Source organism: Simochromis diagramma, unplaced genomic scaffold, assembly GCF_900408965.1.
Source record: "Simochromis diagramma unplaced genomic scaffold, fSimDia1.1 OVJJ01000717.1, whole genome shotgun sequence".
In the NCBI taxonomy this organism is placed as follows: Eukaryota; Metazoa; Chordata; class Actinopteri; order Cichliformes; family Cichlidae; genus Simochromis; species Simochromis diagramma.
Window position 1 is genome coordinate 225,731 of NW_024387503.1, and position 27,347 is coordinate 253,077.

General features: G+C 43.0%; 1 protein-coding gene across 6 annotated transcripts in view; it reads left to right on the forward strand.

The window, feature by feature from the left end:
• The window catches only part of arhgap12b (Rho GTPase activating protein 12b), a 65,026-nt gene that overhangs the window by 30,261 nt on the left and 7,418 nt on the right, over positions 1 to 27,347 (forward strand). For 5 of the 6 annotated variants that reach the window (XM_040018712.1, XM_040018711.1, XM_040018715.1 and 2 more), the window contains exons 3-6: positions 22,901 to 23,173; positions 25,309 to 25,449; positions 25,572 to 25,652; positions 26,170 to 26,292. In XM_040018712.1, the coding sequence (XP_039874646.1) occupies positions 22,901 to 23,173; positions 25,309 to 25,449; positions 25,572 to 25,652; positions 26,170 to 26,292 (618 nt within the window). Of the gene's footprint in view, positions 1 to 17,155; positions 18,854 to 22,900; positions 23,174 to 25,308; positions 25,450 to 25,571; positions 25,653 to 26,169; positions 26,293 to 27,347 lie in introns of those variants that run through there. The other variant, XM_040018716.1, reaches the window with a different exon arrangement.

Genomic DNA, 27,347 nt, shown 5'->3' on the forward strand with positions numbered 1-27,347 from the left:
AGAAGGTTGAGAATTAGGACCTCCCCGTTCAGTTGACTCTGATTCTGCAGTTCACTACAGTGATTCAAATACCAATTCCTTTATTTTGACATAATAACATGCTATTGGAGGGGGAAAACACTATTTCAACTCAAAGGCATTTCTTGGTTGGTTGAATAACTACAGCAGCTGTGTGTTGTTAAGGGTTACATCTCAGTGTGTACTGATATCTCTGCATTGGTGTTGTTCCTGGATCTTCATAATGAATATTGGTTAAGGTTTAGCACTACAAGTAACCAATCACATTGTTATGATGTCATAGTTTTACAATGCAGAAAAAAACCCTGCTGATGTCCACTCAGGACAAAAAAACTCACAAAATGGGAAGCTAGGGTCAGGGCAGGGAGCGTTATCGTGGTTAGTGATAAAGTTACAGCGGCTAAGGTTATGTGTGTAGGATTGCAGGAAACCATGACGTCACAGTAATGTGATTGTTGACTTGCGATGTGGTACTTGGACCAACATCAATTATGACGATCCAGGAAAAACACCAACAGAGAGAGATCAACACCGGGCCTGCATCACACACAGGAGGTCACCCACATGACCGCGTTTTTTTTAGAGAGGGGCTCAGCTAGCAGGGAATTACTTTACCTAAGGTTTCGCCTTCTCTCTTCTGATAGCCATGAGCACAACGCATGTTATCATCTTGATAAATTAATCTTTTGAGTTGAATCAGGGATCCTTAACTGTTGCTTTGAAACAGTGACTTTGAAGGGGGCAGCCCTGGTAAGACTAAAGCATCCTCAGGAGTATTTCTAAACCTTGGCTGTCTGTCTGTTTCGGGTTACATGAGAGAGAAGAGGTTGATGCTTGTTTTCACATTCTTCCTCCAGCATCAAAAGGGAGTCGGAGCGAGTGAGTATAAAGAGGATCTGACCTTCACTTAACCACGGGGCAAATGCAGTTCAGCCTGAACGGGCCTGTAACGAGAACAGACTGTGTCAGTGAACAGAGCTGATATTGTGAGATGTGACAGTGCCTCGCCTGCGTGCTCTGAGGTGATTGTCTTCACAATTAAAGTTTTTCCTCAACATGGGTTGATGAGTTGAAGCACCCCCCCTCCTCTCTGTTACCCACACACCTGCCTTCCAGTGTGAAGGAAGAAAAGACTGAAATACACGATGTACAGACAGTTCTTTTATTCTCTAATAATAACTGGCAGGTTGGCTTAACCCCTTCCACCCACCACCTCTCCACAGCAACCACAGTAGTACCTACTGTGGCTCTGTTGTTCTCTATTGTTAGTGTCTGCCTATGTCACAATGTTTCTGCCCGCTCCCTCCCTCCTACCAAGTAACCCTTGTGACACTTCACACCTCTTTTTAAACCCCCCCCCCCATTTCTTCCATTTCCCCCGTCATAGTCAGCTGCTCAGCTGCAGTGACTGAAGGCTGACTGGTCATTGTTATCCTCTGTACCAAGAACCCTTGTATTGTGTGCCGTCTCTGCACTTCATCGCTCAAAGCATCAATAGACCTCAGACCTACTGCTACCAGGCTCTCAGGGCCTGTATTTTCCATCAGCCCTCCTCACAATGTACAGGACAGTGAAGGGGAGGATAGCGGAATGCCTCACATGTACCAGAACAATTTCAAAATTCTTCTTATGTGAACTGTGAAACCGTCTATTTCTGCCCGTTAACTGTTTTATGGAAGACTGCAGCCAGTAAACAAGGAGCATGCAGATGTAAGCTTGGACAATGAAGAGTTGTCACATTTAATCCAGCCCTGTCATATGATACATAATCATTTAATACTGCAGCACTGGTTGACTGTTCAATGAACGCTGGTATAAAGCAGTGATGACTGTTTCTTCTAGCATTTGTTATCATGAAGCATGTTGACTTGATACAGTAGGGCAAGCACTTTTTCATAAGGTGTTTTTCATAAGGTGTTTTTCCTTAAAGAACTATTTCAAGTTTCAGCAATCAGTTTTTCAATCAACAAATTCTCCAGTATCTGTACTTTTTTGTGTTTAATTTATGCTTTTTTTAAAATTATTCAGTGACACCTTTGTATGTGCACCACAAATATTTTGAAATGATTAGCTTTCAAATGGCTCACAAAACTGATGTGACATAATAGATAAACGGCCACAGCCATGCATAAAGTTCTCATCTCAGTCCGTAGGCCAGTATCGATCAGAAAGACCCGTACCATGTCTGACTGTTGCATAACGGTGAATCACTAATTCCTGCAGTTCTTTTCATTGTGTCGGCTCATATAACAACGACGTTGTTGCAGTTACCTGGATGGAGCAACGCTGTAATCAATGTTATTAGTGCTCTTTGTATTGTGACAATTCCAAATGTCTGCTTTAACCATAAACCTTTTTCATGCATGGGATGTTAACTCATTCACTGCCATGCAGTGGGGAGTTACCTGATTTGAAAATGGCTGGCAGTGAATGAGTTAATTAGTAGGGGTGCAACGATACACAAAATTCACGATTCGGTTCGGTTCGATACTTTGGTGTCACGGTTCGATATTTTTTCGATACAAAAAAATGTTCATGCCTTTTTAATTTGTCATTTATTAAAATTATAAATATATATTTTAACTCAAAGGTACAGTTTTTAAATGTAACCCTTGTGCGTGTTTTTTATTTTGACAGCGAATGCGCACCTGCGGACCACTTATGTGCAGCCCTGGTTATATAGCTCGTCATATTGCAGCCACAGAAATTATTTTGTCCATGAAACCATAAAGCTGCACTTTCTTTTTGCCTTATAGTCTGATTTGTCATAACTTCTCCGTTTTGTGGTAAGCTTTTCTTTGGCTGTCACTTCTTCACCCTGACCTGTCTTATTTGGCTCAGCAGAACTAAAATATATATGCTGCTGGTTTTACACACGCACTCACATAAGCTCAGCGATTCTCTGCGCGGTCAACCTCTCACATGTTTAAGCTTGCTGCGGGAGATTTCACTTGTCATGTTTGCATAGTAAGCTAACGATTAATAAGACGATGTCAGAGGAATTGGTGCACAAATTATCATCACTCACAGATCAGTGCTGTCGCTCTCTATACACAGTTCGCACGATTGCAAAGTGAAAGCAAAAAAACAAGCGCAAATTCAAACGCGACTTCAATATGTCACATATTGACAGTGGCTCACCGATGCCAATGACATAATTACCCAGCTACATTTCTGAAAGAATGCAAAAGCATTGACATATATTTTTCCTTCCTACAATAGCCCGACGGGCAGGGAAGAGATAGATTTTGGTAGCCCGACTGAAAAAATCGCTAGCTCCAGGACGTCGAGCTAGCGATATTGCAAGCCCTGTATCTGATTGAGGAATCACTCATCTTTGGAAAAGAGAGTTTATTACAGAGAAATGTCTCTTTCCAAAATAAAAGCTATACTATCCGCTTCTTCTGGGCTATATTCTCAGCAGCATAAGGGGAATCATGTGCTAACAGCTGTCTAAATGACTCGGCTAAAGTTAGTAGCATGCTTGTTATTTTTGTCTTTGCACTAGGATGATGTCGGCGTAAATGTGCAGTCATATTCGTTGTGTTCCCACTAGTGCTTTCAGGTTAATCTCGTTGAAATGACCTTAACGCCACAACACGGCAAATCTCCGTTAACGAGCTACCGCCGATCGCCCCGTGCATGGAGCTAGACGGCCAACACGTTAACGAGCTAACTGCGCTAACACACTAGTTCCCACCCATGTAATTGAGCATTGCATGGCACATCCAACATACTGTTTTACTTTAGTCCATGACTCGCTTACCTTCAGGGTCATACGTCACATGAAAACCAAAATAATTCCAAACGCCAGATCTGAATGAGAGTGGGGGAGGTCCATGTTGCAAAGAGAGCTTAACTTCTGTCTTGCTAGCTTGCCCTGCGCTCTTCCTTCTGACGATGCTGTCTGTGTTGAGCGCTCAGTGGATCTGCGCTCGACAGTGCAGCCTAGGCGGAGTAGTCGAACGCAGATTCACTGAGCGCTCAACACAGACAGCATCGTCAGAAGGAAAGTTGATAAAATAAATTACAAATGTTGTATTGTTCGATACATATGCGTACCGAACCGAAAGCACTGTATCGAACGGTTCAATATCGATACGAATATCGTTGCACCCCTATTAATTAGATATAGGATTATAGCACCTGGAACTGGAACACATAACTATAATAGAGCCTTTATGTTGGAAATGTCATTGGTTGCACTCGGGTTTATTTGCTGCCATGAAAAGGTGTCAGACACCTTCAAACCTGTGGTCTGCTTGGAAGGCTTGCAGCCGTAACGCACCCCCGTTCTCTTCGGTTTTCATTTGCCCCTCAGGGCTTGTGCATATTGACAACAATCAATCACTGAAGTTAATGTTTGTAATTACGGTGAATTAATTAGACCTCAGTTAGCAGCAGCCCCAGTGAGTTGTCTAGATAAGAGGGCTGTTTATATATAATTTTAGGTAACAGACCTTAAAAAATGTTTTTGTCACATACAAAACATAAAGCAGGGAGACATATTCTGACATATTTCTGTTATTGCAGGTGAATCTTCTTCAATAAAAACAGACACACATTTGTTTTCATATCTTAGTGAGGACAAATCTAATTGACCTAATGCCAATTTGTTTAGACAAAGATTTCTAAACTTGTACACACACACACACACACACACACACACACACACACACACACACACACACACACACACCCCTCTGTGTCTAAAACTAGTGTTCTTCCACTGCTGCCTCTGTAGCAGGACTTACTACAGTCCAGTGACTTAAATCGAGGCTGACCTTTTTTAGCAGGCTACTGTAGGTATTACATAATCAGCTTCACAGGATGCAAACACAGGGCTGGTGTTTATAAAATGTGACATCTTGAACCTAAGGTTGTCAGTTTTTCTCGCAGCAGTATAACTTTTTTTTAGACATGCACTCGTTTTGACTAATCTGTTGGCATCTGACCAGTTTGTTCTTCATGCACAGGACTAATCTACACTACCTTGTGGGAAATCACAGATGTTAAAAAATTAATATAAGACAAAAGTCTAAATATCCCAGAACAGCACTGGGTCACCTATAATGTCAAACATATTACATGTTATTGAAGGCTAGCTGTTGTTGACAATGATGTAGAGTATTTAAAATTATACTAATAGTAAAAGATACACAGTTAAAAGTAACACAAAGGACGCAAGTGGACACAAAATTCAGTTTCCAGGTGTGTAAAAGGTTGAAGCAGTTGAGTCGTTTTTTTTCCAAGTTCGGTGAGGATTGGATGGACTAGCACCGACATGCACTTGAACTAAAATCCTGTTATTTTGTAAAAGTAAACGATGATGATCCTTGGAAGGCTCCACAAAAAAACAAAACAAAACAAAAAACTGCACTATTTGGCTTTCAAAACCAAAATAGCAAAAACTGTGTCATTCTGTGCTTATGCCAACTTACAGTAGCTACACCGATCAGCTGCAATCATTACTTTTTTAATGTCTTAAGATAAATTATTCCAGACAATGAGGCAGTTTGTCAGCTAGCGTAAAAATAATACTTCACTTCTGTTTATACAGTTTATTAGATATAATATCTGTGTACTGTGACTTGTTCCACCAGTGTGGGAATATCTGAATTAAGCTATGACAAGTGACCTAACTCTAATGAACATCCTGATGTGTGAAAAACAGCTGATGATTGACTTGGGAGAAGCAGTTCTTTGTATGAAAGGCTTTAACTAAAGCATGCTAGCTTGTTCCAGCATTTAGTAGCCACCCCTGACCTCTGGAATCCCTGAAGAGGATGACAAGAAATTTTTCTGCAGCATAGATCAATAAGATTATCCTAATCCTCTACTGTTTGTTTGAGTTTGCAAAATGAACACGTCATCAGCGTCTTATCAGCAAATGTGTAGATTTTAGTAATCTGTAAAAGCTGTCATCACTAAAAAAGTCCCAATTATCTAACAGGTTGATATCTCAGCTCTGATGGCAGCTGACTCGCAATATATTTGGCGTCTGTACTGTGAAGACAGTAACTCGATCTGTTTTTGTCCCAGTCCCTGCTTCAAGTGCTCATCTGTCTGCAGCAGGAACATTTTTTGGATGCTGAGATGACAGTGAAGGACGGGAGTGCACCATTCCTTCTCTTCCAGAAGTCGGCTAGGATTTATTTCATCATTATTTATGTAACTGTTTCGGTGTTATCGGCGTGAAATGAATCACTGGTTTTAGTTCAGCTGAGAAACGGTCTAATCACGCCTTCACTGCATGACACATCCTGCTGTTTTCTTCTCACCTGCTCAGGACTCATCAGGATTTGATTAATTTGAGCCAAGTGCCTGCAAATGCTGACAAACCAAGAATACAGATGTTAATATACATCAACATGTTTCCAGAACTCATCAATGAGGTCATTATGTACCTCCACTGCTGCATACAGTTTGTGATTTCTGAAACCTAATCTACTAAAACAGGGAGCACTGAGGGAGTGCTTTCTGCAGACTGACACGTTTTTCTTTATATGTTGAAGCCTTTGTGTGTAAAACGCTTCTTTTATAAAAAGTTGAAACGTGCGTGTGTGTGCGCGTGTGCGCGCGCGCGTGCGTATGAGCCCTTGCACGTGTATTAAAAGGATATGTGCACGTGCACACATTCTCCTCGTCTCTCACAACAACAAAGCCTCGTTCCATCTTTCTGATGTGTGGAGCCAATGTTCCAGCTTTGTTCTGCTGCAGAGTGGAAGTGACCTCTGGTTCAGGCTCCAGTCAGATTCATTAAAATAAAAACTAGGTGCTGACGCACATGAAGACCTGCGCAGTTAAACATACTCTTATTGGCAAAATGAAATGCAGTCTGAAACGGGCATGTTAATGATACATTCTGCTTGTGTTGGTTGCCATGTTGTATTGGCTGATTTAGTGGGCACAGTACCATCACATGCTGTCATAATGGGACTGGGGGTTGTTAGGGTTTGGGATAGAGCTTTTGTGCCAACCAAGGAAACGCCTTGACGTTTGATGTTCATGAGGAAAATATTTTCCCCCGCTTGCTCCTGAAGAACAAACCCCAGAGACATTAGCTCCGTCTAAAACCTTGTATGAAGTCTGTAGGGATGGGTATTGATAAGATTTTCACGATTCCGATTCCAGATTCGATTCTGTTTAACAATTCGATTCTTTATCGATTCTCTTATCGATTCTTATTTTTAAAAAAGGAGAACACTGAGGTCGATTAGCTTAGAACTTTGTTTTATATCTTCTCTTTGAACAAGATAGAAATTTAGGAGTAACATGGCCTTACAAACCCAACAGTGAGATCTTAAGAGATCCAGCCTACGGTTCTTCAATGGGGTGTCACAAGGTCCCCAGGAATAAAAATTGTAAATGTAAAATAATAAAATAAATATTCTCCTGTAGCAATAACAAAGTGTAACATAAATTATTCTGTAGCAATTACACAAGAATATCCAGTAATGTCCCTGCCTACAATTAAACACATTCACTTACCAAAGTGAAATCGAGGGCATCTGCTGTGGCAAATGGGTGCAAGCCTTTTACCACAAACTTAGTCACTGCTGGGTGACATTCGTCTATCCTGGCCTGAAAGGAGACGCTACCGGTAGACTGCAGTGAGAACTGCCAGCATCTGAGCCAGACTCTGTCTGTCTCTCTCATCATGGTCACCTAAATGCACAGTAATGGCAGGTTTTGTAATAAGGCAGATCGCGCTAACATAATATGCACTGTTAGTTGATTATTTACCTGCCGCATTAACGGGAGAGGACGTGCAAACGTTACCGCTGCTGCTGGGTTGAGATTCACGAGTCCGGAGCGGAATTAAAAACACGACATTCATTTAAGGTCATCGCGTGTTTTGTGAGCAAATGCTTTTGCATATTCGTGGTGTTTCCTCCTTTAAATGAAATATCTACTTTGCAAGTATTGCAAGTTGCCCTGTTGTCATCCGTTCTCGCAAAGTATAACCAAACTTTTGAGCATTTGAGCCGCTTAGGCACCGTGTTTCCTGCCAGGTAAGCGACGCTCCGCAACGTGGTGACGTCATTCGGGGCGACTGGAATCGAAAAGGGAATCGTTTGCAAAAATGGCAAACTATTCCAAGGAATTGAAACAGTGGGAACCGGTTCTCAACAAGAACCGGGTTTCGATACCCATCCCTAGAAGTCGGGTGATGTAAGGTTGACCATGGGAAAACTTTGAAAATCAAACTACACAGAGCTGAGCTGAATAAATCAAACCCCATAAACTGTCATGATACCCGTTCCAGCTTTTTAAGTCAAGATTGGATTTTATACTTACCAGTACCAGTATGTACCTGTTATTCAACTACCACCCGAACACAACTGTCAGCTAACAAGGTGCACCGAGGGTCATGTAGTTACCTTTTTTTCAGACACAAATTTTAAAACATTGTAATCAATCAGTGTTGTGGTAGAAGCCTGGCCTTATCAGGTAGCATCAGTGGCCGAACTCACAAATATGCCTGGGGCTAAATGGGAGCAGATCCCTGCAGCCTGGTTCCAGCATTTCTTAAAAATCCTAAAATCATAAAAGTAAAGGCTGCTGTGGCAGTAGATTAATGCTATAACAGCCTGGTTTCTGTAATGAAATCCTTCAGCTCTCTGCTGACCTTGTTTTTCTGTCTAATGAGCTGTTACAGATTGAATATGTGTTTTTATGATGTAGTTTGTGCTTTAGTAAAGTGTGTTGTATCTACTGTAAAGCAATGTTGTACAATAAAAATAGATCTGTATTTCACTAGAATCAAACACGGGTCGTCAGAATGCCGCATTTGGATAGACTTCTCCAATAACAGCTCTGCTCTGTGTGTGATGAAAGCCGAGGTTTTCCTGCCTGCTATGCTCAGTATGAGACCATCAAGTGGAAGGATAATGGCTTTGTTTAAGCAGCTGGGTTAACACAGATCCTGTGCTGCTGCATTTGCGGAGTAATGCACTACAAGGATAGTGGATCAAGTCAAGTTTTCTTTGAGTTAGCCCGGTCAACAAATAACAGAAAGGAAAGGCAACTATTTGGGGTCCTCCTGGATCAATGTGACACAGGTCTGTGTGGACGTGTATCTGAATGGTTTTTGTAACAGACTCGTCTGCTGAGAATTTTAATTATAAGGCACCAACTATGTGTGTGTCCCAGGTGGTGGACTTCCAAGAAGTATAAGAGTGTAATTGAGGGGTAATTGATAAAAGCTTTGTTTACCAAAATTAAGACTTAAAAAAAAATTAGTACAACAAACCAATCAGTTCTCTTTTCTGTGTTCTGTTAGCTGCAGCATCAGCAGTGCTGCAGTGTTTGTCGGCAGATAAAGTCCGGGCATGAAAAAATAGTAATAACGTCAAAAAAACCCTCATGCCTCTTATGGATTATCTGAATGCTTGCAGGTTCCCATGGTAACAGTGGTCTTACCAATGTACGGCTCAACAGATTGCAAATTCAAAACTTATTTTCATCCATTCGAAGCTGATCATAACCATCTTTCTTGCAGGTTGTGTGTTCTGCAGAAGTGTTTGTGGTGATTTAAGCAGGTTAGAAGCAATGCTGAACTATCAGGCTATCCCAGCTACCACAGGGCGAGAGGCGGGGCCAAGGAAACCTTTAAAGCTAAATCCAAAATGGTTCTTTTGTGCGTCATGGCCAAAATGGGAGTGGGGCCCCCTGGTGGGTCATGATGTTACCGCAGACATGAGCGAGACAGGCATCGGTGGGCATGACACGAAAACAGGGCGTTGTTGGAATGCTACTACGCAAGTAACCCTGGTGGAAGGGGTTACATGAATAAGATGAGGGACCTACGGATTCTTCGATACCCAACATCCACAATGACGGCGAAACAACTAGTAGCTCAGTGTTCCAACATTCGAAAGAAGGGACTGCTCTCACAGCTAGAGATTGACGAGGTACAATATAAAAAATATTACGTGAAGTACCCTCAGAAGGTCTGCTAGCACTACGGACGATACCTACAGCCACGCTTACCGAGACTAACAAGCTGATCTACAATACGGCAGCAGTGATCAGTGAGATGCTTGGCTATAAGTTGAACAGCCACAAGGAGCAGTACCCTCCATGGAGAAGGAGGCTAGAGGGCAAGATCAAAGTAGCACGGAGGGAGGTTAGCCAACTAACGGAGTTGCAGAAAGGTGCGACAAAGAAAGTGCATGAAAAGTACAGCAAGCTGTCCATACCTGAGGTCTTGGAAACTGCCAAGCAAAGACTCACAGCCTTGGCCAGCTGCTTGAGGAGGTACACCAGAGAGATAGAAGGCAGGAGAATAAACCAGCTGTTCTCCACAGAACCAGCAAAGGTGTACTCTCAGTGGCAGGGGAACAATAAGAGAACAGCACCACCAAGGCTGGAGACGGCACAATACTGGAAGAGCATATGGGAGAAGGACGCAACCCATAACAGCAATGCTCAGTGGCTAGTGGATCTGAGGGCAGACCATAGCAACCTCCCTGAACAGGGTCCAGTAACCATCACGGTGGCAGATATCCAAGCAAGGGTCTCCAGTATGAAGAGTTGGACAGCACCAGGCCCCGACATGGTTCACGCCTACTGGCTGAAGAAGCTGACTGCACTCCACGAGCGTCTGGCAGCAGAAATGAACCAGCTGCTAGTTGACGAGAGACACCCGGGTCAATACATGGGGCACAGAAAGGGATTAGCAAGAATACCAGAGGCGTAAAACACCAGCTACTGGTAGACAGACCAGTCAGCCGAGACTACAAGACCAGGCTGACCAACCTGTGCACTGCCTGGATTGATTACAAGAAGGCCTATGACTCAATGCCCCACAGCTGGATACAAGATCAACAGGACCCTAAGAGCCTTCATCAGGAACTCAATGGCGAGCTGGATATATGCTCGCATTGGAGTTTGGGTCCTAGTGGAAGGCTTGTCACATATCGCCCTTAACTTCAACAAGCAGCAGCAATTTTTACATAACAGGCTGTGTTGTTTATGTTTTTTAATCAAATATTTCAAAGAAATACAATACCTTGTCTTGTATTTTGAGTAGAGTGAAGATTAAAACTGGGGGAGACCTGTGGGGTTTTCTGCTTTCTACGTGGGCCTCAGCACTCTTGACTTTTGGAGTGGCTGCTTTTAGTTGAAAAGAAGCTGCTTTGAGATTTGAAAAGCTAGAACTATCAAAACTTTGACAAATCTGCTTTAAAGCTTTGCTTAAATCAATCAACTTAATCAGCTGATTAGAATCGGTCCTTGTTAGTTTTCTGACTGTTCATCTTTCACCAAGATCTCTGCTGCACAAGTCCACACACCTTTTGACCTCTTCTCCATCCCACCCGACCAGCCATTCTGCAACCAGGGAAGGGAGTCGGTGTAATTAGCTTGAACCAATCACACTGAAGGCATTAGGGCAGGATTAGTCATTAACTGGGGGCTTAGCTGTCAGCTGTCAGCCACAGAGGAATGCTGCTAAGCCTCTGCTTCAGCCCCGTGCCACCAAGACATGGCAAGAAAACAAAAATTACGCCTGCGAAATAGTTCTTAAAATACAGTGGCGCTGTCTGCCGCTCTGCTCTGTTAATAGCCATAGCCACGGGTGGATGGATCAGACACCAGCTGTAAATATCTCCGTTGCATATGTAGCCCGGTGCTGCTCTTTTAATGTCCAACAGATGTTGGTGCAGTAATGCAGTCTGTGAGCCTGGATACAGGACGACCTGAAAACAGGCACACTGTCTGTGTTAATTAAGCAAGTTTTCATAGTCTGAAGTGTCAGAATGTAATGTGTAATGTTTAGTGGTGTCACCACAGAACAGACCCTCTGTTAGCTTTGGCTCTGCAGTCAGAGAAAACCTGATGGCAGCGAGTTTGAACACAGAGACTCTTTGTACTGTGAGGGCCACTTGAAATGAGAAATAAGAGTGAGATTTGCCAACGCCAGTTCCATTAAAGAAATTGAATTTTCCTTCAGCGCGTCATCGATACCCCAACCCCCAACCCCCATAACCCCACTGCAACTAAACAGAACAAATTGATGCTGTCAGGGTGCTGGCAGGTCGTTTGACTTGTGCAGCCTGAATTCATTTATCAGACCCCTTCCAGTTCTCTCTCAGGAGCGTACGCAAAATCCATCACATCCTGTTCTTCCTTTTTTATTGGACGGCTGTGTGGGTAACAGATTGCAGCACGGCTCTGTCGTCCTTTCCCACAAGTCTGGCTGCGTGTCTCACACTTTGATCGGAGAGCACACACGCTGGCTCGCAGCTTTTAGTGAAAGTTTGACTCCAAGTTTGGCAGAAAATGAAAAGCAAAAGGAGTTGAACAGTAGGGGGGGGGTATGACCCAGACTGGACACATTCCTGGGGGGTCTGGGAGTCTGTCCTCCTGTGCAGATCGGTGGCCTTTAACTTCCCCCAGCATGCGCATTCAGATTCTTTGTTGCAATCTGTTACTCTGTTAGACAATCCTTTGCATTGAGTATTTCTTAGAGAAAAGGCATAGTTATACCAGCACTTTAAACAGTGAAACTTTGCAGTGAATTAAACCCACAGAAGTTTGTTAATTTAAAACAATATTAAATGACTCTAACTTTATTAGCCAATGGAGTGCCAGGGGTGTCCATAACCACCATAAACTAACCTCTGGGCATCCAAAAGAACCAGTGAGAACATGTTAGGTGGTTACATACATGCTGATTGAACTGATGCGTAAAGATGGAGTGGAGCGAAAACTGAAGTGCTGATGTATGCTGTGACTAGTCCAACCTGCTAATAACATTATGGTTGTCTTTCAGCTACAGGAGCAGTTAATATGCCTAGGTCCAGATCTTCGAATTCATCCACTCTGTTGCATCAGCTCATTTGTATAGCACTGTGCATGATAACAGTAGCAACTTTGCTCCACTCTAGAAAAAAATTCCAGCAAAAATCATTATGTTGCATGCACTGCTGTGGAATTGATTGCTACAGGCAGATATGTTTCTCTGTCGTAATTGGTTAATGAAATATGAATAATCTATTCAATGGAAGTCTGTTGGAGTCAAGACGTAAGACTGGAGTGTAATAGGTCCACAGATCTGTCAAGTATGCACTTAATCATTTACGCTTGTGAGTATAGAGACTGCATGGAGCTTCTAGAAAAGGGGTGTCGAACTCCAGGCCTCGAGGGCGGGTGTCCTGCAGGTTTTAGATGTGTCCTTGATCCAACACAACTGATTCCAATGGCTAAACTGCCCCCTCAACATGTCTTGAAGTTCTCCAGAGGGCTGGTAATGAACTAATCATTTGAAACAGGTGTGTTGACCCAGGGTGAGATCTAAAACCTGCAGGACACCCGCCCTCGAGGCCTGGAGTTTGACACCCCTGTTCTAGAAGAACCACACAGTTTGCAGTGAGGCACTGACCACTGAGACTGAGCACAGCCAGGTGAAGCAAAGGTACATGTGGTACCCACCTGAAACGGCTTGTTACACAAATCACATCATACACTGACAGTAGCAGCACATGCAACAAACATGTTTCTGATCCGTCTCTCCTGCTAGTGTGAGCAGCTGCATGCACTGACCTGGTGATATTTGAGAGGCACACACACACATACACACACATTCTTAAATAGTCTGGGAATGTCTCCATGTGCTTTAAAGAAAAGATCAAAACTAAAAAAAAGTTTCTCTCTGCGTCTGTGTTCGCATTCACACTTTGATTCGTGTTGAGGCCCAAATAGAATCCAACCCCTGTGATCTGATGTTTACCTGTAAAGTAACCAGGTCCTTGGGTCCTTTACAAATGAAGCTTTTGATTGGCTCATTCTAGTTATTCTCAGTTATTCTCAGTTGCGCTGTTGCAGATAGGCAGAGCACACACTCATTCTTGGCTCTATGACAGTCTCCCCCTTATGCACAGGAGACTGAACATGGCTGCAGGCTTCCCCTGTCCTCAAAATCCACCCCTCACTCAATTAATATTTCAAGAAGGAAACCTGATTGGAGAGGCAGTGTGTGGCAGTGAAACTCCCTCTGTTCTTTGCAGAGATGTTGTTTGAACAAAAAAAAAGAAAAGAAGAAGCCTTAAATCATGTAAAACAGATGATTTTGGAACAAAAACTCAAAAATTCATTTGTCCACTGCAGCTTGTTTTAGCACTTGGAGCCTTGGAGCCTTCTTTTGTCTGCAGTATCCAGGCAGCAACAGTTTGTGTCTATTAGACTTGTTATTCTCCAACAAGCTATCTGGAGGTTTATCACAACAAACTGACATTTTAGCTGAGCCTTATCAGCTCCACACCGAAAGGTTAATTGTTCGCATCTCTATCAGTGCATGAGCCTCACCGAACCTTCTGATCCGTGAAATGAAAGGAGCTGTCGTCATGCCGACCGCTGAAAAGATGCTGACTCAATTTTAATCTCTTGGTTTTTGCTTCTCTTTTTTTTCTTTTTGTTTGTTTTTTTGTGCCTAACCCTGGTTGTCAAGTGCTGACCTGTCTACCTGTGCAGGTTGCATATATATGTTTCATTAACATTTTTTTCCCTGCACAAACTATTTAGACGTTTTTTTCTTTTTTCTCTTTTTCTTAAACTGGTTGCTAAGGGAGGTGAGGAGTGGTGCGCGTGTGTGCATGCGTCTTTTCTCATGTTCATGGAAAATAGACAGGGAGGGCTTTGCCAGAAATATTATGATGAGAGAGTGGGCGAATGTGTTCGGAGCGATGACTAGCAACGCGGAAATGTAGGTTAATCTGATCATATGGATGTGGCCATCGTCATCAGCATCATATCTCCTGGAGCAGAGGGAGAGAAAGTATGATGAATGTGAGAAGGAGGGGTAGCAGTAGGGCGTTGGCTGACTGAAAGGTGGCACAGGATAAAGAAGGAAAGAATGGCCAAAGAGGTTTTGGTGCATGATTATCAAAAGATGCAGCAGATGAAAGGTGTGTGTGTGTGTGTGTGTGTGTGTGTGTGTGTGTGTGTGTGTGTGTGTGTGTGTGTGTGTGTGTGTGTGTGTGTGTGTGTGTGTGTGTGTGTGTCTGCAGAGAAACGTGGCTTGAGAGGGGAAACAGAAGCGAGAGAGGAAGGCGGCGGTGGGAAGAGGTCAGCAGAGAAAGATGAGAGAGCTGAGGACAAAAGAACAGAGGGAATGGGAGCAGATTGAGGCAGCGTTTCAGCGATGCTGCATGCTCTCCCCTGCCCTCCCTCTCTCCAACCCTCATGACCTAGCTTCAAACGGTTCTCGTGGTGACCACCTTATTGGCTGGATGTCTCCGTGGTCTCAGTCACCATGCCGTCTATTCTCACCACCACACCGCACTTCCTTTAACCTGCTTTCATCTAATTCAATTACTCAGTCGCATTATGTAAGGCGGTTACCGGGGGAATAGAGCCACGCTCAGAGGTGAGATTGACCTGTGTGCTGTCGGTGATGAGAGGGAGGAATACAGAATTATTATTTTAACAACAGTTATTACAGAGAGTGGAGCTTGTTGTTGAATCTCTCTGCTGCCTTTAATTTTCAATGCAGACCTCTTAAGATTGACTCTGTGGGAAAGAATATTTGCCTACCAGCAAATAAATAACATCACATTTACCAGTAAGGAGTTATGTGCTGGTGTTCACTATTAGTGATCAGACCCAAAACACTGCACAGTAGGTCTGTATTATCCAGGCTCTGGCCTGCAGTACAGGTGGAGCCGTGTTAAGGAAGTTTGAACTTCTGTTTCATGCTGTGTGCTTTCATCTTTGCGGAACTACTTCCCTTTCTTTTCATTTGCAAAACCAAGTGCAACAGCATGGATGTCTTAAGGGGCTGTGTCATTTCAGACCCACAATTTAAAGACATTTAAAAGACATAAAAGACATTTTGTTTCTGTTCATTTTTAAATATCTGTGTCTATTCAGAAACGTAGATTCTGTGTCACAAAGGAGGGAAGTGAGATCTGTAAACATTATGTAATGTGTTCGGCTTTTTTAGTCTGTCAGGATCCTGACAGCAGTAGCAGCAGCATCCTGAATCGGTGATTGAAATGAGAAAATGCAGTGTTTGATCTGCCTTTGTGTGCTGTTTGGACTGCAAACTGCTGCACAGCTACCATTGATGGAGATGCTGCAGAGTGGGTTGCCATGTGCTAGAAACCCCTCCCCCTCACGGTACTCTCCTCATGGCCAGATATTTGTGATGGAAACTCTCCCCCCTCCCACCCCTGTGCCTACTGTCGTAACCCAAGGGAGACACCTACTGGACCTGCAGTTTAACTGCAGCCTGTGCGTCCCTGCTGCCCTCACCCTGACCTGTACTTCTTTACACAGAGAATTATTTATGGTTTAATTTACAGCGCACTGCTGGGTGCAGTCCTTCTCCAGCGATTATACAAGCTCTGTGGGACAGGAGGCTGACTGAAGGGAGGCGATTTATAGTGTGCTTTTCTCAATATGGCGATAAATACAAGGGCGATAGCAAACTGCAACAGAGCCTAAGCTCATCGGGATCTATTAGTAAACCTCTCTCTAATCAGTTGTTTTGTTTTCTGCTGTGCACGTCCGTTCCCAGCTTCCTTCAATTTCTCCATTAGACCTCTGAGTTGAATTAACGACACGAAACCACACGGGCCTACACACTCAGCCTGCGTAATGCATTCTTAATGCAGTTTGTGGAGATCCTATACTGTACTGGCCTGTAGTCTGAAACTCATTTATCACGGCTCTGCCAACAGACAGGCTGCTCTGCTGTGAAGAAGACTGTTCTGTATTCAACAGCACCTCTCTCCCTCTCTCCTCATCACCTGCTCTCTTTCTCTCGCTCCCTCCACCCATCCCCTAGATCCTCTCTATTTTTAATTACCTGTCAGAGACCCTGGGTCCTGATCCCTCCTTCCCCGCTCTCTGCCACATCTCATTCACTTCAGCCAGGAATCTGCCTGTTGAGAATACAGTGTAAACACTGGGCAGCGATTTACAGTGAGGGTACTGGGAGTATACTGTGGGAGGACGTCATGCTGAAGTTGCCTGCTGTATTTTACTGTATAATACCACGGGGAAGATTTTAGCAGGTGTGCCTGTATTTTCTGGTACTGTTGAAAAAGAGTGTTTTAAAAAGTGTGTTATTTAATTGAGTGAATTATTTAAATTAATGTGTCATACGTTTTGGTTAAATAATGCTTATTATCTTTAAAATTGGCACATTATCATCAAAAATAATCATCATCATCATAAGCACAATCGTATCTTACTTACCTTACAGGTAAGGAAGTGCCTTATACTTGCAGTCTTCCTGTTGACCAGCAGGGGAAGCCTCCCGGTTGTTATTGATCGTTGTGTTTTGTCAAGTTTCCCTCCCCTCACCCCCAGATGGACGCCCATCCCTGAACTGGTTCTGCTGAAGTTTTCTCCTTAATCAAAGATAGTTTTTCCTTCCTACTGTCACCAAGTGCTTGTACACAGAGGTTCGTCCGATTAGGTCTTTACCTTACAATATAACGCAGCGACTGTTGTGATTTAGCATTAAATAAATATAGTTAGTTGAAATAAAGTGTTTTTCCAAAAAGAGGTGACTGTCAACTAAAGCTTGCACTTTTTAAGTTAATGAGGAAATTGCCCCACTTCTCACTTGATTTATGACCTAATTTACCATTTTACTGATTACTTTTTGGTGTTCATTGATAGTTTCAAGTCATATTTAATATAGCATTAATAGCCTACCTTGGGTAATTGCTATCAGAGGAGGTGCAGTCATTACATCCACTCCTTATTTGACCCTGGTATCTCTCTTATTGTGATTTGGTCCCTGCAGCTCTTGTGAGATATGACAGTACTGGGAATAATTTTCTGCACATGCATCATGTCATGTGACCCCTTTCACATGATACACATAGATAACTGATGCCATGTTTGTGTGCTTTAAATTTAGTCGGCTGCAGCTTGTCATACCTGAAGATTAACTATGGCTTTTCCTGCTGTAGTGTAACGTTCTCAGATGTATTTTTCAACTGTTTCTCAAGTACATTAAATACGGCACCTAAAACATGTTAAAAGATTACCAGTGTAATTTTTAACACTCTGTCGTGTGCCAGGTATTATCTAGAAACAATACAAAGTGAAATCGGTGATCAAAACTAAGTGTTGTAATGGTGAAAGAGCTTCAGCATGTTGCCACATGGAATTGCAAAAATCTTTAGAGAATTGTTGCCGTTGGTGATAAAACTTAAATAACACCTTCCTCTTCTCCTAATCACTTTTATTGCCTGTCAAACCTCCTTTAAATATACTTTGCCTAATCTGTCATATGGCACTCATTTGTCCCGGTGAAAGAAGAGTCCACAGGAGTAGTGATCGGGGGTGTTATCTCTCATCAGCACACTCAGGTCTCTACACTGTGGTAAAAATAGAGTCTGGCCTTTGGTGAAGCAGTTTTGTCGGCGGCTGGTCTGAGCGAAACCCACAGAAAGTCATTCTTCGTAGGGGAAGCTCACACTATTTCAGCAGTTTCCTGTTGTGCCAGTTGCGTTTGTGTACACTGCCGCGCTCTGTGTGTGTGTTTGACAAGTGCAAAGGGGAACAGAATCCACACACACACACACACACACACACACACACACACACACACACACACACACACACAAAGTGAGGTCTCAGATTTCCTCTTACCTTCAGCTGGAACATTACAAGTCAGAAGGACTGAGAGAAAGCGGTGTATTTCTTTGTGTCTGTGTTGGTGAGGGGTGCTTTGAAACCACAGCGCGTGCCCCGTTGCACTTGATGGCCGCCGTGCATCACCATGCGACGTGCATTCAGTGTGTTCAGAGGCTACAGGAGAGCCGGGGAGGATGACGACGACGTCTTTGTGTGCAGCTCTGGACACAAGGTGACACAAATGAGACTGCTAGATATTTTCACCATGTCAGCTTGCTTAGATCTCTGCCCTCTGCATTAATATAGCACAGTGCCTCTGCGTTGCCAGCACAGATGGATTTTGATGTCCCATAACAATTAGTTCCTCTGTGCTCTTCCTCAAACTGTTCATTTATAGTTTGAGACCTTTCCATCAGCACTGGCAGCAAGCAGCAGCTTTGTTCTCCTGAAACTGTTGCATTGGATTCCAGGTATTATTAATAACAGCATAGTGAAAGTTTGCCAGTCTGAATTTAGGGAACAGATGGTGACTGCCAGTGATGTTTCTCTTCATGTCAAGTTTAATTTTGAAGTAAAAAAAAAAAAGTTCCTCTGTTGTCTCCTGCAATACCAGATATGTGTTGTGTTTTAGTGTATGGTGTACATTGCATGAAGCTTTTCTTTCTCATACAGAACAGCCTCTCTTCATGTTGCTATTTTCATTTCTGTCTAGTTTCGAGGGAGTTGCCACTTTTTTCCCTCTTTCGAATTTAGATGTCATACAGATTAGCAACAAACTTAAAAAAAAAAAGAGGAAAAGCTAGACTTTGAACCCCTGCATGGGGTCGCTGTAGCTCAGGAGGTAGAGCAAGTCAGAAGTCAGAGCACTAATCAAAAGGTTGGTAGTTTGAACCCCGGCTGCTCCAGTCTGCAGCCAAATATCCTTGGGCAAGATGCTAACCCCATGCTTTCTGATGCATCCAGCTTGCAGTGCAGCTCTTAAATGAGGCAAAGTGCTAAAGTGCTTTAAGTGTTAGAACCAGTCCATTTACCATTTGTAGTAAGGAGGGAATCTGATGGTGATATCTCAGTTCTGTGTGTACACTAGAAATGGTCCTGAGTCGTCACCTGTATGCTGCGATGAAACATATCTATCTTGATGGTAGTGGTGTCTTCCTGGAAAGCAGTGGATCATCATTTGTAAGGAGCTTTCACTGAATGGCTTGATGAGGATGAAAGAGCTGTGAATATGGTGTTAGAGGCTGTATTTTTTGTTTTTGTTTTTCCTGTTTTGTTTTTAACCAGCAAAGCTAGTTTCGTTTTCATCCTGTGATTTAGTCTCTGTGCATGTGTGTGCACCATCATGGTACCTTCTCTGGAAGCAAATAATATATAAAGTTTGATGTACTGGAAACCTTAAGGTGTGCGCTTGATTTCACACAGAAAGTGAGCGTTCATGTGACAAAACATCTACATGTCATTGGGAATTACGACACAGAATTTGGTGAAGGTTATAGTGAGTTTATCACTATAGCTTTGTGGTTACGTTGTCATGCTAACACGCAGTGACTGTGATCTGCATTTGCTCACTGCCTTAAGTTTGAGTGTACAGTAGTCATTAGTCGGGTGTTTGGTAATAAACTCTGTTGGTTGTGCTCTTCTTGTTACTCATTATGTTCCACATTAACAGCACTGAGGGGAGCACTACTCAGCCTGTGGAAACACAAAGGGAGCTTCGTCCAGTCTTTGGTAATAACACTAATAACAACAACGAAGAGCTTAGCGTCCTTTTAAACGTTACATGTTAGGGTGGTGCAAAATGACCAGTGCAGCCAAAGAAGACAAACACTCTCTATGCAGGCAGCAGAATATGATATAAAATGATTGTAGCATGTGTGGTCAGCAGTTGAACTGTGTTCCTTTACCCAGTAATAAAGCGTGTGCACACTCCACTCAGACTACAATCATTTTGAAATGACTCTGAATGCAGAAACCAAAAAAATGTTTTGGTTTCCCTTCTGTCGAAACAGACATTAAAGCATATAAATTACTTCTCCACCAGATGCATTCAGGTTTGTTTGGGCTGAGTGGAATCTAAATGGATTTGACCCCAGCCGTGCTCTCCACAGCCGCGAGACTCCATCATTGCTGTATTACTTCCTTTAAAAAAAATGAGTAGTTAAAGTTGCAGCACACTGGATCCATTCTGGTGGTGACGGACGAGTCTGAACTCGAGTTCAGCCAAACTGTCATGTCTCTTCGCTTTGCCTCGTTCAGCTGCTCGCTCTGTGTTGGACTTGAAACTGAGAAGCAGCGGGTAAAACTAACTGAAGCCAGCAGGGTGCCACGAGGCCTTTGCTCCGGTCCAGCACGTGTGCAGGATATTAAATAATAATTCGTGTGAAAAATATTCCTGTTATTCCAAAACCGGCAGGAAGTTCCATCTGCATCCTGAAAGATGCCCAAAAGCTTGAAACTGAAGTGTGTTTCCACCCCTACATTCCTCACCTGTAACAAACAGAGGCAGTGCTGGCACAGCGTTCTGTATCTAATGCTTTCCTGCTCGCTAGAGACACCCAAAGCTGGCACCGGTCAGACTCAGCTCAGCTCCAAAAGCCCCAAATATATTTTTTTTCCAGAGCATACAGAACGTTAAACGCTCTGAGCCGTAGCCATGGTAACTTAGCTTTTTCCCTTTTGTGGAGTGACCTTCGGATGCTGCCAAGTTTTAAAAGACCATCTCAAAAACTGTCTTTGATGTTTATCTGCTCTGACACTGCAGGGCCAGGTCCAAATCCAGGAAAATATATTCAGACGGCATCTCTTAGATTGTGTAAAAGTAAAGATCTAAATGGAAGACAAACTGTTTAGTTAATAGAAACCTTTTTATCTCTATACCGCATCGGCACTTTATACCAGCCATTTGCACAAAAGACACGCGTAACTTATCTCTTCTACTTCCTCTTGCCTTTGCTGTGCAACGTGCTTTTTTTTTCTTTCTCTCTAACGCTTGTTTCCCCAAATTTTTCAATCTTTCTAACCTGCTGTTGCACAATTTGAAGCAATATTTATGGTTGCTAAGGAGATGTTTAGCTGTTAGGTCCCCGTGCCGTGACAGTGCTGTCTGTTATGGCAAAAAGCCACATTTAAAGTGACAGCTCTTCACAAGCCTGCACAGAGTCCTGTGAAAACTTTCTGTTTAAAATTCTGTATTTTCCTCTGACCTGTAGAGCTCTTTTTGTGTGCTAGGGGGAAATTTGCTGTATGTCTGCCTTCTCTTGATGAAGTAAATTGTGCTCAAAGCATCAAAAATCCATATTTCTTTCCAGGAATTAAGACCCAGTTACTCAGAAAAATCTGCAGTCCTTTTAGTGAACAGTTGAAACTACACCTGCACTTCTGGCAGTGCTAATACCAGTGTGACAGCATGGTATCATTAGCTTTAGGTTAAGATTTAGGCTTGTATGATAATAGATAACTGTGTGAACAGGAGTAGAAACAGTTCCAATACATTCAAGGAGCCTTGCTGCAGAAGTTGTCTGAAAAACTGGGCAGCTCCTACCAAAACAATCTACATATTGTTTAATACAACTATTAAACAGCCTCATGCATGAACTGTGAAGTAAAATCTCTGAAATTCACCATTTCATTTCTTTTGCATTTCATATCTTTTATCCTACATGGGTATTTCTTGCATTAAAATACCAGCAGCCATTTGTCCTCAGACCATTTGCCTCTGATTTGACAGATAAATGATTACATAACTCTGTTGAGTGCATGTGGTTCAAGTCTCACTGATATGGTGCGATTTCAACCTCTGTGACTGCAAGCCACATGTGCCGCCTCCATCCTGCCGTGCAGACTGCCAGACTTGCTCAAAGCCTTTGTCTGCCTCCTCACTCACTCACTTTCCTTCTTCTAAATGGAGAAATTAGATTGTTGTGCAACAGTTATATTTCTTTGCAGCTAAATTCCGTGTTTATGTTTGTAATGCTAACTGTGCTGCAGCAAACAGCTCAGCTGATCACGTTCCACCGTTGGGTCCACGCTGTGACAGCTGCTGCTGTTTGTAGCTGGGCCGAGCGTTTCCAAGACATACTTGGATGTCAGCAGACACTGGCGTCTTGTGGTCATGGAATTCCTGGAATGTCATTGAATTTTCAGAATAAAGTGAGGACAGTCGTAAATTCCCAGGACAACTCCGTGAATATAAATGAAAAAAAGATGATCAGCCACCCGTGAATGAATGCACCAGAAATCCTGATCTTTCCCCCTCTTTTCCTCCATCTGTCTCGTTCAGACAACATCACCGACAGGTCAGGGCCGGTCCGACTCGCCTGTCTATACCAACCTCCAGGAGCTGAAGATCTCTCAGTCCAGCCTGCCTCCTGTGCCCTCAGGCTCCCCAATCCACATCCTGGGTGACTGGGAGACCCACAAAGATCTGAGTGGCAGGCACTTCTACTACAACCGGGCCACTGGGGAGCGGACCTGGAAGCCACCACGCACCAGGGATACTAGCAGCAGCACCAGCAGTACCCGAGGAGACAGTCAGTGCACAGCGGAGAGTGAGGTGAGGGGTGCCTGGAGTATTTGGAGAGAGATGCTAAAAATGATCTGTTTCTGTAAGTAGTCATAAATGTCAAACATGAACAAGCATTCAAACAAATAATCCTTTGTTTGGGCCAAAGGGTTTAGTAGGTGTGAGTGGATGTGGAAACAGGAATCAGGTCATGATGGTCTGTAAATGGCGTCTCTGGCAGTTCACGTTAAATAAACAGGCTCTGTTGAAGTTGTGGTCAACCTCACTTTTAAAAGATGTTGTGGTTAGACGAAGGTGGGAAGACAAGTGCGCCTTTGATATAGAGAAACCATGTTTTCGGTTTCTTAGTAGGTTGTCATTTCATCCTAACTATGCAACACTGCCCCCTTGTGAAGCATTAATGTACTGATGTATAACTGATAGAGCACTGGAGTGGCTTATTATTGCCTAAAAAACAAACGTGTTGATTCCAGCTTGTCACAGGACCTTTGTTTTATTGTTGTTGATTGTGCTGCTTGGCTGAAAGACTTAAAACATGAAATTCCAACCAGCCTGAGGAAAAACGTGGCGATACACGACAGATAAATCTGCCACTGACATTTGCAAATACCATCAGCTACTAGTGTGAAGTTGTCCAATATGTTATTTTCCAGCTGTGACTGTTAACCATTTTTACACAAATAAAAGCATTAGTCAGCTATAAAGTAAGAACAATAAATAAATAAATAAAGTAAAAGAAACACGTCAAATGTTATTTGATGCTTGGGTTGTTCAGCTTTTATATTCACTAAATATAGTTGGTTGAACGCTTCTCTACTCTTTTTCTCTTCTGGCACCAGCAGCCTCAAGGCCTTTTATATTTTAAGGTAAATACATACAGAGAGAACCCAACAATCAGATGACCCCTGTATGAGCAACCACTTTGGCGACAGTGGGAAGGAAAAACTCCCTTTTTAAACAGGAAGAAACCTGCAGCAGAACCAGGCTCAGGGAGGGGCTGCCATCTGCTGCGACCGGTTGGGGGTGAGGAGAGGAAGACAGGACAAAAGACAGAGATTAATAACTAATGATTAAATGTCTTCCTTCTCTCTCCCCAACCGTCACAGCAGATGGCCCCGCCCCTCCCTGAGCCTGGTTCTGCCGCAGGTTTCTTCCTGTTTAAAAAGGGAGTTTTTCCTTCCCACTGTCGCCAAAGTGGTTGCTCATAGGGGATCATATGATTGCTGTGTTTTTCTCTGTATGTATTATTGTAGGGTCTACCTTACAATATAAAGCGCCTTAAGGAGACTGTTGTTGTGATTTGGCGATGTATAAATAAAATTGAATTGAATTGAATTAAACACAAAGAGTGGAAAAAAAGGTGAGTGAAAAAGAGACAGTCAGTGCATTGTGGGAAGCCCCCAGTGTGTCAGGCCTATTGAAATGTAACTAAGCGAGGGTTCAGGGTCACCTGATCCAGCCCTGTCTATATGCTTTATCAAAAAGGAAAGTTTTACTTCTAATCTTAAAAGCAGAGATAGTGTCTGTCTCTTGAATCCAAACTGGAAGCTGGTTCCAAAGAAGAGGGGCCTGAAAACTGACGGCTCCGCCTCCCATTCTACTTTTAAAAATTTTAGATACCAAAAGTAAGCCTGCAGTCAAAGTGGTTGTATCGGGGTCATACAGTACTATAAGGTCTTTAAGATAAGATGGGGCCTGATTTTTTTTAAGACCTCATATGTGAGGAGGGGGATTCAACAGGAACCTAATGAAGAGAAGCTGATACTGGCGAAATATGCTCTTTCTTTGTAGTCCTCATAAGTAGTGTAGCTGCAGCATTTTGCATTAAAATGTTTACATGATGTTTACGGTTTTACATTCTTGCCTACAGTTGGGCAAGATGATTGATGCTGAAAACGACTTGAGAACCTTTTAAATGTTGGTGTTGTACCTTACAGTGATATCAACATGAAGCTATGGAGATGCTGCTGAAGTGCATAACATCCACTGTAACTCACATGTTGGAGTTTTATACTCAGCAGCCAGTTTTTACTTTGGTTGACTATAACTTTGTGTCCTGTTAGAACAAACTTGCCATGTGGTCATACGTGTGGTCATACGTGTGACCCTTGGTTCAGCCAATTCTTTGCTTTAAGGTCTTCTTTGCTGTCCTTCTTTCTCCACAGCCACTGTCCTCAGAGGAAAACTGCCACAGCACCCACTCCAGTCAGTCTGACAGCCAGTATGGGTCACCCCCTAGAGGCTGGTCTGAAGAGCTGGATGAACATGGACACACCCTCTATGTGTCTGAATACACACAGGAGAAGGTGGAATCTGATTTTGATTGTGCTTAAAAGAGTTCGGGTGACCTCACCTGTCACCCTTAGCGACTGCACTTCCATCAGATGCTTTTTCTTTATTTGCAGCTGACCAGTGTTTATGTTTACAGTGGATTAAACATGTGGACGAACAAGGCCGACCCTACTACTACAGCGCTGATGGCTCCAGGTCAGAGTGGGAATTGCCTAAGGTAAGATTACATGATGAACTTGGCTGTCCGTGTGCTTTGTCTTCGCTCTTTACATCAGACATCCACCACTTAATGCAGGTTCCTTCCTGTGACAATGACAAGTCTTGTCGTATTACATCACCTGGCACCACTGCACTGTAACACACTTTGCCTCATCCTAGCAGTGTTGAGACCAGTCCTGTTGTTGTAAGTGGATGAAGTTCTGAGAGCTCACGGAAGAGCCAAGTTTACGTTGAACTCTAAGTGACTGGCTATTAGTGGCACTTTACCACCTAATCTGGAGGCTTTAGAGGCGATCAGAATAGACTGCTTCGTTTGCAGAGTGAGTAAACAGTGGTCCAGTGCACACGCAGGTACAGTCAGTGGACTTTACTGTAAACAATGCCTGCTGTGTAAGGAAAGTTCCTCTGTCCAATGATCCTGTGGACAGTAAAAGGAGAGGTAGGGAAAGGGAATGTGAGGTCTGTTAGAAAAACATCTGGACTGTAAACATCACCACTTGTCTCTGTCGTTGCAGTACAACATCTCCCCTCAGCCTGGCGAGGTTCCTAAGAGTCGCAGCCTGGAGAGAAAGCAGCCGGAGCCCATTGTCCTCACTAAGTGGAGGCACAGCACTTATGTCTTAGACCTCAATGACAAGGTAGGACAGAGACCACCACTAATGTGGAGTTAAACAGTGTTAGGCTGATGGAAAAAGGCTCTGCTGTGTTGTTCATGCTGTGTTTGGTGAATTATTCTGTGTGTGAAAAGAAGAGAGCAGGTTGTTGTGAAAATTAATGATGGCCAAAAAAACGGATTAACAAGTTTGCTTTTTCTGGGGACGACTTCATGGTGTGTGTAGCCAGCATATCTCTGTGAGGACAGTGGACACCTGCTCGTCATGTTGTGTGTGATTCAATCTTGTGACATGTAAAACGGGCCAGAGCCACAAAGTACAGCTCACAAACCCACACGCTGACACTTGAATGTCCCTGAATTCCTTTTAACAATGCAACATCTGTTACCATCTGGGTCAGTTATCAGTCTCGCTTGTGTCTTTGTTTGTGAGAGTGCTTTTTTGTTTTTGTCTCTTGTGAGAACAAAAATGTTTGCTTCTGTAATGGTTTTTTGAGTGGGGGGCTTTTCCCCCCTGTCAAAGCTTCTCCGAGGAACTTTTTTCACAGGTTGAAAATACATTTTTGTTTTGTTTTGGTTTTTTTTACCTAAAAAACTTTTTTACAAACTTGGCTAATTTTCTTTTCACCTGTTTCAACTGGAGAACTTTTTTCTTCCCATTTCACAGGTAGAAAAAGTAAAACATTGTAAAATGGTCTGAAATTGATTTTTACCTTTTAAGTCAGGAGGAAAATAAACGTGTTAGAGATTAGAAAATGAATCACCACAAGCTTTTCTCACTTTCCGCTCAGGGCTTCTGAAAGGAAAGCTCACAGAATACAAACTGATAAAAGAAAGGAGACGCTGCAGAGATTTAGACATCCTCAACCTTACCCTTCAGTTTGGGCAAAGCTCCAAAAACTAGTCCCTGCACTTTTTATTATGCAACTAGGCACGTATTTCTTTCTTTTTTTTTTTAACCCTCCCTGATGCAGAGTTTAGCAAGTCACATTAAAGAAATGGTTCTAATATGGGATCTAACAATATGCACGAGTTAAAAGAACTGGCTAAAGAGTGGCTAGATTTAAAAACAACACCCTA